Source organism: Grosmannia clavigera (assembly GCF_000143105.1).
Source record: "Grosmannia clavigera kw1407 unplaced genomic scaffold GCSC_167, whole genome shotgun sequence".
Lineage (NCBI taxonomy): Eukaryota > Fungi > Ascomycota > Sordariomycetes > Ophiostomatales > Ophiostomataceae > Leptographium > Leptographium clavigerum.
Window position 1 is genome coordinate 1,643,746 of NW_014040772.1, and position 12,249 is coordinate 1,655,994.

The 12,249-nt window shown below is 53.0% G+C and overlaps 4 protein-coding genes across 4 annotated transcripts; 2 read left to right on the forward strand and 2 right to left on the reverse strand.

Annotated features, from left to right (window-relative positions):
- Positions 1 to 3,033: 3,033 nt before the first annotated feature.
- CMQ_6153 (uncharacterized protein) lies at positions 3,034 to 3,859 on the reverse strand (the record flags this gene model as incomplete). The annotated part of the gene is made up of 2 exons (XM_014315218.1): positions 3,034 to 3,565; positions 3,639 to 3,859. 2 exons carry the CDS (start codon positions 3,857 to 3,859, stop codon positions 3,034 to 3,036), a joined length of 753 nt encoding a protein of 250 aa, XP_014170693.1.
- Positions 3,860 to 4,226: 367 nt separating this feature from the next.
- Positions 4,227 to 4,940, forward strand: CMQ_6198 (prefoldin subunit; the record flags this gene model as incomplete). The annotated part of the gene is made up of 5 exons (XM_014315263.1): positions 4,227 to 4,248; positions 4,311 to 4,463; positions 4,535 to 4,647; positions 4,719 to 4,836; positions 4,900 to 4,940. 5 exons carry the CDS (start codon positions 4,227 to 4,229, stop codon positions 4,938 to 4,940), a joined length of 447 nt encoding a protein of 148 aa, XP_014170738.1.
- Positions 4,941 to 7,724: 2,784 nt separating this feature from the next.
- CMQ_6269 (origin recognition complex subunit) lies at positions 7,725 to 10,191 on the forward strand (the record flags this gene model as incomplete). The annotated part of the gene is made up of 3 exons (XM_014315334.1): positions 7,725 to 8,132; positions 8,208 to 9,306; positions 9,389 to 10,191. 3 exons carry the CDS (start codon positions 7,725 to 7,727, stop codon positions 10,189 to 10,191), a joined length of 2,310 nt encoding a protein of 769 aa, XP_014170809.1.
- A 264-nt stretch (positions 10,192 to 10,455) lies between these two features.
- On the reverse strand, positions 10,456 to 11,979 carry CMQ_6380 (mRNA splicing protein; the record flags this gene model as incomplete). Its single annotated transcript, XM_014315445.1, has 1 exon — positions 10,456 to 11,979. The coding sequence occupies one exon, from the start codon at positions 11,977 to 11,979 to the stop codon at positions 10,456 to 10,458; it is 1,524 nt and encodes a 507-aa protein (XP_014170920.1).
- Positions 11,980 to 12,249: the final 270 nt, after the last annotated feature.

The following is a 12,249-nucleotide window of genomic DNA, read 5'->3' on the forward strand; positions in this document are numbered from 1 at the left end:
CGGCATCGGGCAGCTCGGTGTGTGAGCACCGAGCATGGCCCATTACCCCGTTTTCTGAACTAAGCCTTGCCAGCTTCCTGGTTAACTGCTCCATTGTTTTGGCATACCATTTATCCTACTACACGCCTATAGGGCGTATACATCTCAGAAAGCTTGTGCTATTCGATTTAAGCGAGTTTTGTCTGATTTCTCTACTTCAGTCTTATTTGAGAATCTTCGTGGCTTCTAATAGAATAGTCTAGAATCGCAATATTGAGCAGTAGGTAGGATAGAATCGACGCGTCTGTGGACAGTAAATATGACGTTCCCTGGTGTTACGTAGGATCTGACCATCTGCTCCTGCTGGTCTGTGGCACCAAAATGATGTCAGCACATTCAAAACGATGTTTAAAACTGCAGCCTGGGCTCTTAACGTCATCCATAAACTGGATCGCAGTGGATGTCTGACAAAGGACACTCAATCGGGTTTAAACGGCTAGGCTTATATCGGTTTCTTATAACGGTTGTAGTGTATTTGGCCTGCACTCTGAACTCACTGTCAATTTTGACCGTCGACAGAGATCTTTTGCACCAGGGCATTACATGCCACGTCATACAGACATGTATGTGTGTCATGCAACCTGATACTGAATAATTGTTTAGCTTACTGTTTCCCGATAACACAGCATCTCATTCTCTGGCCTTGGCTCGTAATTGCTTACACTATTACGGGGCTCTGATTTACCACCAGCAGAACATATGATTTGGAAGCAAGGGACATGCAGCTAGAACTCATTTATGAAGTTGGCCCGCCTCGTACTCGATCCGGTGCAGGGATATATAAATTCAAAGATATATAGAGCTTTTGCGATTCTTCGGGTTCGAGACAATCCTTTGGACAATAAATATCAATTTTCGACAGAACTAAAAACACGTCATAAATTGAGCTTATCATTCTTTCATTGAGAAAGCGAAATATGTGGAGTATTGGATTTATATTTGATCATTTGAATAACTTCCCTAGGCGGGTTAGAGAAATAGATACATTTCCATCAAAATAACATCACCCCTTGGAAACAAATGGATTCGTTGGACACTTGCCCCAAAAAACAATTGACTTGGCCCTGAAAGACGTAGATAATCTCTCATGATTGCCTCCGCTTATAATGTGCCTCAGTTCATTTGGGTACTTGAGGCAGCTTATGGCAACCCAAGTCGCCTACCAACGAATATCAGCACCGGCGCAAATTGTTATGACTTTTATTCTTTGAATTATCCAGCCCACTCAGCTTTGGTTGAAGGAGAAGCCCATGTTTATATACCGAGTTGTATCAATTGGCAGCGAGAAGGCATTAACAAACACTAAGCATAGCACAGAGTAATCCGTAGCTAGATACCTATTCAGAGGCCATCCTTGTATCTTAACTTACCTTTGTCACCACTAGATATGTCACAAATTGGCAGTGCCACCCATAACAGAGGATTCCTGCGTTGTTCAACTTTTGGTATGAAGGGTGGTGGCAAGAGTCAGCACCATCAGCGGTGGGAATATTTTGCGTCGCTGAGGATGTGCCATTATAATCACACCTTGGGTGATATTAAGCAACCATGTACAGAGTAAGCAATCTTCAAATAACAGTCTATCGTGCATAGCTCTACGACAAACATTGCGTAAGTCTTGTTGCTAATTTCCGAAATTCGGCCGCCGAAGGAATTCATTGTCGTAACTTATGCCAAGTCAATATGATTTTTATGACATGAAATGTTTGCCTAGACTTGTCATCTGAGCTGATAAAGCAACTGTTCTGATGACTCGAATATGATTCAAGAGACCCGCTTGCTTCTTGTGACAAATCGCAGCCTTTAATCGGATCAGACACAGGGGGTATCAGGCTCCTAATACGATTATGGGACAAATCATTTATGAGTAAGACTAAAAGTTCGGCAAAGAAGTCGAAATACAAAGGCAACGATATCAAACTCGACTTTTTCCTTTTGTAGCGATCGCTTTGCATAACAGACTTCACATTGTATCTATTCAAAAAGCCGAGAAAAAAATAGGAGGCCGAGGCCGAATAAACTTACGTGAAAAGTAAGAGCAGCTGGCTTGTCGCTTAGACGTATTGATGCGCGATCTGTGACAATAGCAGCATATCATAGGAGTTTCTTCAACAGACTAGGACCTCAATTTACTATAGCGCATAGCTGTTTGCAATATTATTGACCTTCGACCCCGACTTTCAACAATAAGGGCCATCAAGAATATGCAGTGGGACTTTTTGTATCTATTCTTGAGCAGTTTGGCGGTCACGAGGACTACACGATGCCATTACGACAAGCAGTGATGACTTGCTTTATGATATGTCTTCGGCATAATGATCCCATCAACGGACTAAAATTGACCTGAAAAAGGACAGCTTGTCATCAGCCTACTACAGTGCTTTTCTTTTGGCTCGTTCTACGCATAATTTGAAGAAATATCTGAGCTTCACATATATCGCCATGTCTGCCAGCAATTCACGTACACCTCGCAGTCTGTGACGAGAGCAATGTCAATGTCAGACACAACCGCCCCGCTTCGTCCCTGACTGTTCGCCATTTAGTCCGCCATGCGCAAGAGTCCGTACTGCCGGGTACATTGCGACGACATCCTTCAAATAGCAGAGGAACATCATCGGAGCCGACGGCTGACTAGCTTGAATGGACTTAAGGCTCTATGGCTCTGCGGCTAGTGAATTGGTATTGCTATGCAGCGACTTCACTATGCGGTGTAATTTTCAAACATTATGTCTAATTATCAACATAATAACGGCCATCTGACTTGACCCATTCACCTTTCGAGACAATGCAGACCCAACGACTACAGCTGGGATTCCGATATTAACAAAGCAAGATTGGCTGTAGAAACATACACACACAAAGCATGGCCTTCCGCAGGAATGTCTGAGCCGAATTCTCTGTTTAAGCTGAAGCTAGCAGCCTTGTGAGAGTCTGTGATTTTTGCGTCAGTCTCCAGCTCTCTCGGTTCCTCTCGGCCAGCCGTTCAGCTGCTGGCTATCGCCATCCGCCCACGCGGCCTTCATCCCATCGCTCTCTTCTCTCTTGTCGTAGGTAGTACAGCTTCCGTGCCTCGCGATACCGTCGCACCCAGTCGGCCGCCTCCCGCTCGCTGGCCGGTGCTCCGTCATGGCCGCCCAACGCCGACGGGTCGCCACCGCTGCCGCCGTCCAGGAAGCTCTCCTCTAGTGCCTGGCACACTTGCTCCTGCTCGGCCACGCCGGCGGCCAGCCGCTGGTACAGGCTAGCCGGCGCAAACGGCGCCAGCGCCGCGTCCATGTCCGCCTGCTTGCTGCGCCACGAGCGCTCCAGCGCGTGGGCACCCATCAGCTGAGCCTGGGTTGCTGCCCGCTGGTGTGCCAGTCGTGCCTCGAGCTCCTGCAGGTGGGCGGCGAGCTGCATGTTCTCGTCGAGGGCGGCGGCCAGGGTCGCGTGCGAGGCCGCCAGCGACGGATGACTCGTGACCGTGCTGTGCGTGAGGGCATCAAGAAGCCCTGGCGATGCCAGGATGTCGGCCAGGTCTTGCTTTCTGGTGGGGATAAGCGGTCAGCCAACAGCCCAGAGAAAGAAGACGATCAGAAAGAGGTCAACACAGCACGCACGATTTGTCTTGTAGAATCTTGGGCAGCCAGTTCTCGCCCGGGTCCGGAGTATCCGGCAGCGCCGCAATCTGAGCCTGCATCACCGCCTCTGGAAGGCTGGATGATGTCGCTGGGACCGGCGGCGGTGGTCTGGGCGATTGCGTAGCTGCCGGAGTGCTGCGTCGGCTGACCTCATGGCTGCCAGACTTGGGCGGGGGGATTGGTGCCGTTGCCGTGTACATTTTCTCTTCTCCGGTTTACATCGTCTCCTCTCTGGACTTATTTTCTCCGTAGTCCTGTCTTTGCTCTGCGCCGTGAGGTCTGGAAACGAATGACGAGAGCATCGTAGCTTAGCTCTTGATAAGGAGGCTGGAGACATACATAGCTCTGTGCTTATCGCATTTGTACTGTATATATGCATATCTGGATGTGGGGTGCTGAAAGTCATGTCTACCAACCCCTCATAGGCCGGTTATCTTCATTGATATTAAGCTTTCAGGCTCGACATTCTCGTGTACAGAGCTCTGGACTTTTAAAAGGCTTTTTTCCTGGATTCATTCATCCTCCATAGAAAAAGATACGCACTCGAAACCCGTACATATCGCCATCATGGCTGGCCGACAGGAATCCAGTAAACTTTCACTCTCACCCGTCGTCCTGGTGATTCGAGCTCATTGCTAACCACACCTCTAGTAAATCTCGACAGTCTCAGCCCACAGCAGCTCAGCGCTGTCAAGAAGCAGCTGGACGATGAGGTTGAGCACTTGACCTCATCCTTTTCGCAGCTCGCAGCTGCCCAGGGCAAATTCCGGGAGTGCTTGCGCTGTGTGCAGGGAAAGCCACGGGGTGCGTTATGTACCTGCAGGCTCTTCACTGTTCAAGTCCCACTGAACCCGGAAAAGCTAATTCGACTATAGAAGCTGGGAAGAAAGTCCTTGTACCGTTGACAAATTCCCTCTACGTCAGCGGCACGCTGTCTGATCCGAACCGGGTCATTGTCGATGTCGGCACTGGATTCTATATTGAAAAGGTTCGAACCGCCTTGGGGTCTTTCAGAAACTGTCGTAACTTGGTTCTATGAACTGACATGCAGTTGTACAGGACATCAAGAGCGCTGCACAGTTTTACGAGGACAAGATAACCGAGCTTACTGGGAACATCCAGGAGCTGGAGATCATCGTCCAGGGTAAAACAAACAACTTAAGAGTTGTAGAAGAAGGTAAGCTACTCAACTTTTATTGTTCTGGTACTGTTCCCTGCTTGATTTCTAATAAACGGACAGTTTTACGGCAAAAGGTCCTCGCAAGTCCGCCTGCGGCATGAAGGATCCTCATGACTTTGATATCTTATTATTATAGTCCAGCGATACCATTGCGCTTGTGTTTATCAGTACATGACATACATACATACATGAACGCTTCCACTTGCTCTGCCACCTCAGTCAAACACGATCAAGTCATCGACCAACTGTACAAAACGCTGATCCACGTCACGGGCATCGATACCTCCTGTCATCTTCATATCACTCTGGGTATCATTTTTCGTTATGCTCTCTAGCACTATTTCGGTTGGTACATCTTCCATCGTAAATTTCCTAACAAAATCTTTTGCCCTGATAGTTCTGTGATCTGCCATATCAAAGGGAACCATTTCTGAAAGTTCGTTATCGTTTGTGTCCACGACAGGAATGACCATTTCTGACAATGCACTGATCCCCTCAATGGCGGAAAAGAAGTCTTTGATCCCGTCTCTGGTCTCAGCCGGTGCAAACATGGCACTGAAGTTCTGGCCGAAATCTCTCGACTCTAGCGAGCCATGCTTTTGGTCGAGAGCCTCATCCCAGCTGTCGCAGTGGAGAGAAATACCGGTTGCCCATACATGGGTTTGAGTCTCTCTCGGTAATGACCACTCGCGACATAGAGATAGTTCCAGCAGATACCGTGTGCCTTTGCAACCCACGGTCCATGTCTTCTTGCCGGTGATTCGCTTGATCCTGCTGGGCAGAATAGACTCGTGACGGACAGTTGGAACCGGAAAATCGTCATCTTCGACCACGTAATTGACAGAAATGTAATTCCCAATATTTCTGATTGAGGGGGGAACGTCCTCGAGATTTAGCTCTTGCAAGAAGCACATTCTCCAGTCTAGGCGCCTGCCAAAAACAGTTGGTTTGATGGATTTTTCCGGTACTTTAGAGTGAAGATGGGTACATACTGGTTGAGGCACACCGCTTCCATGTCGATGTTACAATCAGCCATGCGGCGCTGAAAAACACGCATTTGGGACAGCTTCGTGGAGCTGTTTCTAGCCGTATCATAGTTTGGCACGACAAACTCAATAAGGAAAGCTTCGGTACAGATGATCAGATAGTTCCGTGGCTGGGTGTCGTGGAGATATGTCATTGCCGAAGAACAGGGGTCAAAAGTACCGTCTGCATCAATCACCATCTTCTGAAGAGCATAGAACATGTCTCGGTCTCCGATACTGACGGACAGTCAGCTTTTAGGTTACTTGAACCAAAAGGGGCACCGCTCTTACCGGTAGTCAAACATGGTACTCCCCTTGGCTGATGCCCTTTCCAGGAATGTTTCCAAGCCTCTAATCCCCTGAGAAGCATCAACGCCATTGTTTCCAGTTACGTCAACGAGTATCGTCCCCAATTCAAAGTTCATATGAAGACGGCGCGGATTAGTTTTGATATTGTCCGCCACTCTGGAAAAATGGGCACAGAACTCAGCTATTTGTGAATGCGCTGAACTTAAGCCTACCGTCCCCAGCTGCCACCCGTTGGCATGGCCCGGATCCGAATGATGGAGCTGTGTGGGTAACGCAGACTTTATACATGGCATTTCGCTGTCGCTAGTGGCCGTTTGAATCCAGAAGATTACCTGCGGACTATGACTATTACCAGCTTCTTGGATAAGTCCGCAAATTTCTCCGTGAGCCATCCGGACGCTAGAAATAAGAGTGCCATGCAGCACAAGGCTGCGAGGCACGGGTGCTTCATATTCGACCTGTACATGACATCGTTGGCTCACCAGACCGATCAGGTCTACCAGGAGAGGGTCGCAAAAGCCTGCAGGATACTCGTTCGAGACCGGGCCTTGAATTAGGAGCTATAAACCGAATGTGAGAGCAATTCGGACGGATAGTTGTAAATTGATAAACATGCACACCTTCACTTGGGGAACTTTCGCGGGCGAACGAATAGGGGCGCCCAAGGGCTGTGTTATTTGAGCAGGCGCTTTCCCATGTAATTTCACAACTTCCTTATTTTTTGGACGCACGACAGGCAAAGGAGGAGCGAAAGGCAAGATTTTGCCATATGTTGCTGTGGTACTTATTGTAGGATTGGGGGGAGCTTCGTTATTCGGCCATTTTTTATTGCTGTCGCCCTTTTTGGAAGCTCGCCTTTTCGCTTTACGCCCTTTTGAAGGCATATTTAAGTTCGTGCTGTGTAGGTATATTGTTGTACTCTACTTCCGAGCCGTTCGCGGGCTGTTAAATGCTCGCACAGAGTAGTCGCAAGGCTACTGTCGCAAGGAAGGACAGCGACAGAAGTCCACGATGATACGCATATATAATCGTATCTACGGCAATAAAACTTCTGGGACCATCACACATGCTAAGTAAATTGGAGTAAGGAAAGAACTACCGTGGCCGACGTCGCGTGCCTTCCGTCTTCGAGTATCACGATTGTACATCTCGATTCATCTCGGCTCATTCGCTCTTTCTTAACTTGCCTATAGCAGTTAGGAATACAGTGCAAAACGTGCATTTCAGATGTTCGTATGAGTTAAAGAAGGGTGCTATTATCAAGATGAGGTTTGCGACAAAATTGATTGTACTCCGTAATACGGAGTTTTATTTGCAAAATCAGACTTGTTTGCATACTCCGTAGTTGTTGAATTTGGTCGGCTAAGCAACCTAGCAGCGGTTGGTTTAATTGAAACGCGAAAAATCGCGTCGAAGCGCGCCACATTCACTCGGTACTCAGCCACTAATCATTAACGGCCAGCTTTCTTCTAGCTGTACGGAGTGTTGACTTGCATATCAGTTGAATTCTTTCAGAATTGCACACCGCCGCTGACTTCTGCGATTGTGAAAATGCCTCTCCTCAAGCCATCAAAAAAACTGTCCAGAAAGCCGAGGACACGCAAGATAGTGCCTGGGATTTTGCGCGAAGATTCAGACGACGAACTTGGCGACAGTGACCTTCCATGGGAGTGGATATACGAAAATGCAAGCACTACGGCAGAGCCAAACGGGCGAGAAGCGTCTCAGAAGCGGAAACGATCAGAGAAGTCCAGCAGGATTATCGGCGCACGGATGGGCGAGTTCGAGTGCAGACACGGAGACACTGTGTTGCTGAAAGCTGAGGGCTCCAACGAAGCATGGGTCGGTTTGATATGTGACTTCCTCGAAGAGGATGACCAGAAAAAGGCACATTTCATGTGGTTCTCGACCGAGAGGGAGATCCGCAACAAGATAAAGAAGAGGACCGACTTTTTGCCTGTAAGCGGACGGATGGCGAGCGAAGGAACAGGATGGTATAATTAGTGGGAAGGCGTGCTGACATGGAGGTTGCAGAACGAGTTATACATCTCGCCGTCGTGGGATTATAACCCCTTAGCATCGATCAACGGACGAGCGCAGATAATGTCCCTCGCGACTTTCTACCAGAAGTACCCAAACGGCCGCGTGCCGCGAAACGCAAAGGAAAACGGCAAGGTGTTTGTATGTCGGCGCGGTTGTAACACGCGGACAGCAAGCTACACGGAAGAGTTTGTGTGGGAAGACCTGTTCTCGGGCTCGGCAGAAGACATTGAGAATCTAGTTGAGATGATCAAGACGGGAACAAAGGCGACACGGAAGAAGCGACAGACAGCCAAGGACGAGGATGCGGAGGATCCATACGTATTTGCTGGAGACGACGAGGGCGCAGAGGAGCGGGAGTTCCAGACACCCAAGAAGAAGACCAAGACATTTGAGGCTACGACGCCGACGAGCAAGGCACCACGCAGCGCGTCCAAGTTTATGACGCCATCGCATCGGCGGGTGATGGTCAAGAAACAGCTGGAGTTTACGCCGCTGGCGACACGCACACTATCACCGGGCCACTTCCAGGCATCGCCTTTCCAGCGGGCGCGGGCGCAGCTGCACGTGGCCTCGGTGCCAACGAGCCTGCCATGCCGAGAGAGCGAGTTTTCGCTGGTGTACTCACACCTGGAAGCGGCAATCACCGAGGGCACGGGGTCGTGCATCTACATCTCGGGCACGCCCGGCACAGGCAAGACGGCGACGGTGCGGGAAGTAGTGGCACAGCTGGACTGCGCGGTGCAGTCGGACGAGCTGGACGACTTCATCTTTGTGGAGATCAACGGAATGAAGATCACGGACCCGCATCAGTCGTACTCGCTGCTATGGGAGGCGCTCAAGGGGCAGCGGGTCAGCCCGGGCCAGGCTCTGGATCTGCTGGAGCACGAGTTCAGCAATCCGAGCCCGCGACGGGTGCCATGTGTGGTGCTGATGGACGAGCTGGACCAGCTGGTGACCAAGAACCAGGGCGTGATGTACAACTTTTTCAACTGGCCCAGCTTGCGGCACAGCCGGCTGATTGTGCTGGCGGTGGCGAACACGATGGATCTTCCAGAGCGGACGCTGAGCAACAAGATCAGTAGTCGATTGGGTAAATAGTGGCTCGGCCTGCCATGGCGTTTTTGCCTTTTTTGCCTTTTTGGCGTCTCTCCTGCATGCTAACTTTGTTGCAGGATTGACTCGCATTACGTTCCCGGGCTATAACCACGAGCAGCTGATGAAGATCATCCAGTCGCGCCTAGAGGGTGTGCCGGGTAGCATGGTGGACCCGGACGCGATCCAGTTTGCGAGTCGGAAGGTAGCGGCTGTCAGCGGTGATGCGCGACGTGCTCTGGATATTTGCCGGCGGGCGGTGGAGCTGGCGGAGGCGGAGAGCCGTCAGGCGCCGGTGCCAGGGACGCCGACGAAGCCGAAGAGGGGCGAGACCTCGTTGACGGTGGCGGCAACATCCAGCAAGCGGAGCAATAGCAGCGGCCGGGTGACCATCGACACGGTGCGGCGGGCCATTGCGGAGGCGACGTCGAGCCCGCTGCAGCAGTACCTGCGGGCGCTTCCATTTGCGTCGCGGCTGCTGCTGGCAGCTTTGGTGGCGCGGGCACAGAGGACCGGCCTGGCCGAGAGCACGTATGGCGACGTGCTCGAGGAGACGGAACGGTCGCTGCGGATGGCGATGGCGATGGCGGCCGGCACAGCCGAGGGTCGGCCGCTCGAGGTGCTCGGCGGTGCGGACGCAAAGGCGGGTGCTGACGGATCGCGCAAGCACACAGGCGGAGCAGCAGCTGCGGCAGCCTCGCGGGGGGTCCGGCTGGCCGGGCTTGGAGGCGCGGCGGCTGATCTGGCCGGGGCGGGCATCCTGTATCTGGAAGGGCAGCGGGTGGAGCGGCCGAGCAAGATGCGGCTGGCCGTGGGCGATGAGGACGTGCGGTTGGCCTTTCGCGACGATCCGGAGATCAAGGCGACGGGGTTGGTGGCTTGAGTGGAGAGGGTGGTCATTTACTGGGAAAGCATACGGAGTACTCCGTATGCTTATATAATCATTGGCGAGCATTGTAGAGCACTGAAACAATAGAGCAATAGGTACCACGTTTGATTACATAATACACTCGGAGCCCTTCCATTCTAGTTCGCTGTGCAGTCACAATTCAATTACTTAGTATACACGCCGTACGCCTGTTTTCCTACCCGTCTGCCAGCAGCATCTTCGGTCTTGGCCCTCCGTGTCCACCCCCCCGTCTTCTCCCTAATACCGGCGCTGCATCGGCGTCGGCTGCCAGTCGAGCGGATGGGTCTGGGGCGTGGCTTGATCATCCTGGCGCCAGATCTTGATGGTCTTGTCGGCCTCGCCGCAGATGAGACGCATGCCGGAGCGATCGTAAGTGGCGGCCATGATGCCGGACTCGGCGTCGAGCGAGCCGGGCTGCGCGATGGTGTCGAGGGACTGGAAGCGATGGCCGGACTTCCAGTCCCAGAAGCTCATGGAACCGTTGTCGGCGCCGGAGAAGAAGACGTTGTCAGCGTTGACGGCGAGGGCGTTGATGATAGCGTTGTGGCCGGCAAAGTTCTGCATGAAGGCACCCTCGGGGCACTTCCACTGCTTGATGCTGCCGGCGCTGGCGCTGGCAAAGGTGAACTCGGCTGGATGGACGGCGAGCGCGCGGACGCCCTTTTTGTGGTGGGTGAGCACGCCCGACGACTTGCCGGCAGCCAGATCCCAGAGCCGGACGGTGCTGTCGAGCGAGCCAGTGATGACCTGCGGGTCAGCCTCCTGGCAGCGCACGTCGGCGATGGTGCCGGTGTGACCGGCCAGCACGTGGATGTTGCTGCGCGTGCGCATGTCCCAAACCCGGGCCACGCCGTCGCGGCCGCCGGTGACGAGCACGTCCAGCGTCGGGTGCAGCGCCAGCGCGTACACGCCGCTCAGATGGCCGTGATAGTGCCGGATCACCTTGTTCGTCTCCAGGTCCCAGCACTTGACCATCTTGTCCTCACCGCAGGAGAAGAGGTACGGGTGGCGCGGCGACACCGCCAGTCCGCGCACCGTCGAGATGTGGCCCGTCAGCGTCAGTCGCAGCTGTCCCGACGCCAGGTCCCAGATCTTGATCGTCCGGTCACCTGCCCCGCTGGCAAACCACTTGTTGCCCGGCTCCACCGCCAGGCTGCGCACCCACCCCAGGTGGCCCGAGATGACACGCATCAGCTTCCACGGCGCGTGCCACTCTGGCCGTGGCTGCGCCTGCACGTCCTGCATTCGCATCAGCTGCTGTCCTGCTGAGAATGCAGATGTCCCTGTCGCGGCAGCTCCTGGGAGCCGTCGAATCGGCATCAGCGCCGTGCTGTGTGCTTTCTCGTTTGGCTTCTTGCCGCTGCCGTTCTCCTCGATGCCTTCGATCAGCTTCCGTGCCGCCACGTCCTCGCCGGCCCCGTCGCCGCTCGCCACCGGCTTCCGCTGCAGCAGTGCCTTCTTGCGTGCTGCTGCCGCGCCCACGGCTGCTGCCTGCTTCGTGGCTAGCGCTTCGGGCAGCGTCCGCACGTTCGCGTACTCGGCGTTCAGTCGCAGCGCCACCGCCGTCTCTGTCAGATCTGGGTCGTCGCTGCTCGCCGATGCTGGGTCGAGGCGCAAGCGCTTACGGCTGCCATCTGCATCTCCCGTCGGCCGGCTGTCAAAAAAGATCGCCTTGGCCGTGTGGGCGTTGCGCTTGATCAGCGTCGCCAGGTCGCCGCTCTCGACGGCCGTGACGGCGCCCGTGGCCACCTCTGCAGCCATTTGGGGCGGAGACTGTCGTCGCCTGTGGGCGGCTCGAATGCTCGACAGACAAGGCGCGAAGTCGAGAAAGAAGGCCGTCACGTTTCGAGATCTCGTGGAGTGTCGAAGCTTGATGGCGGCGAAGAAGGCGCGACGTGAATTTCCAACTGGATAAAAAAAGCAGGTCTGGTTTAGTGCAAACAGACGCCCCGGTTAGCGCATAATGGGATCTTAGTACCTTACATAACTGCTCTTCGGCGACAACCTCAACTCAACCTTGGACCTTTTATG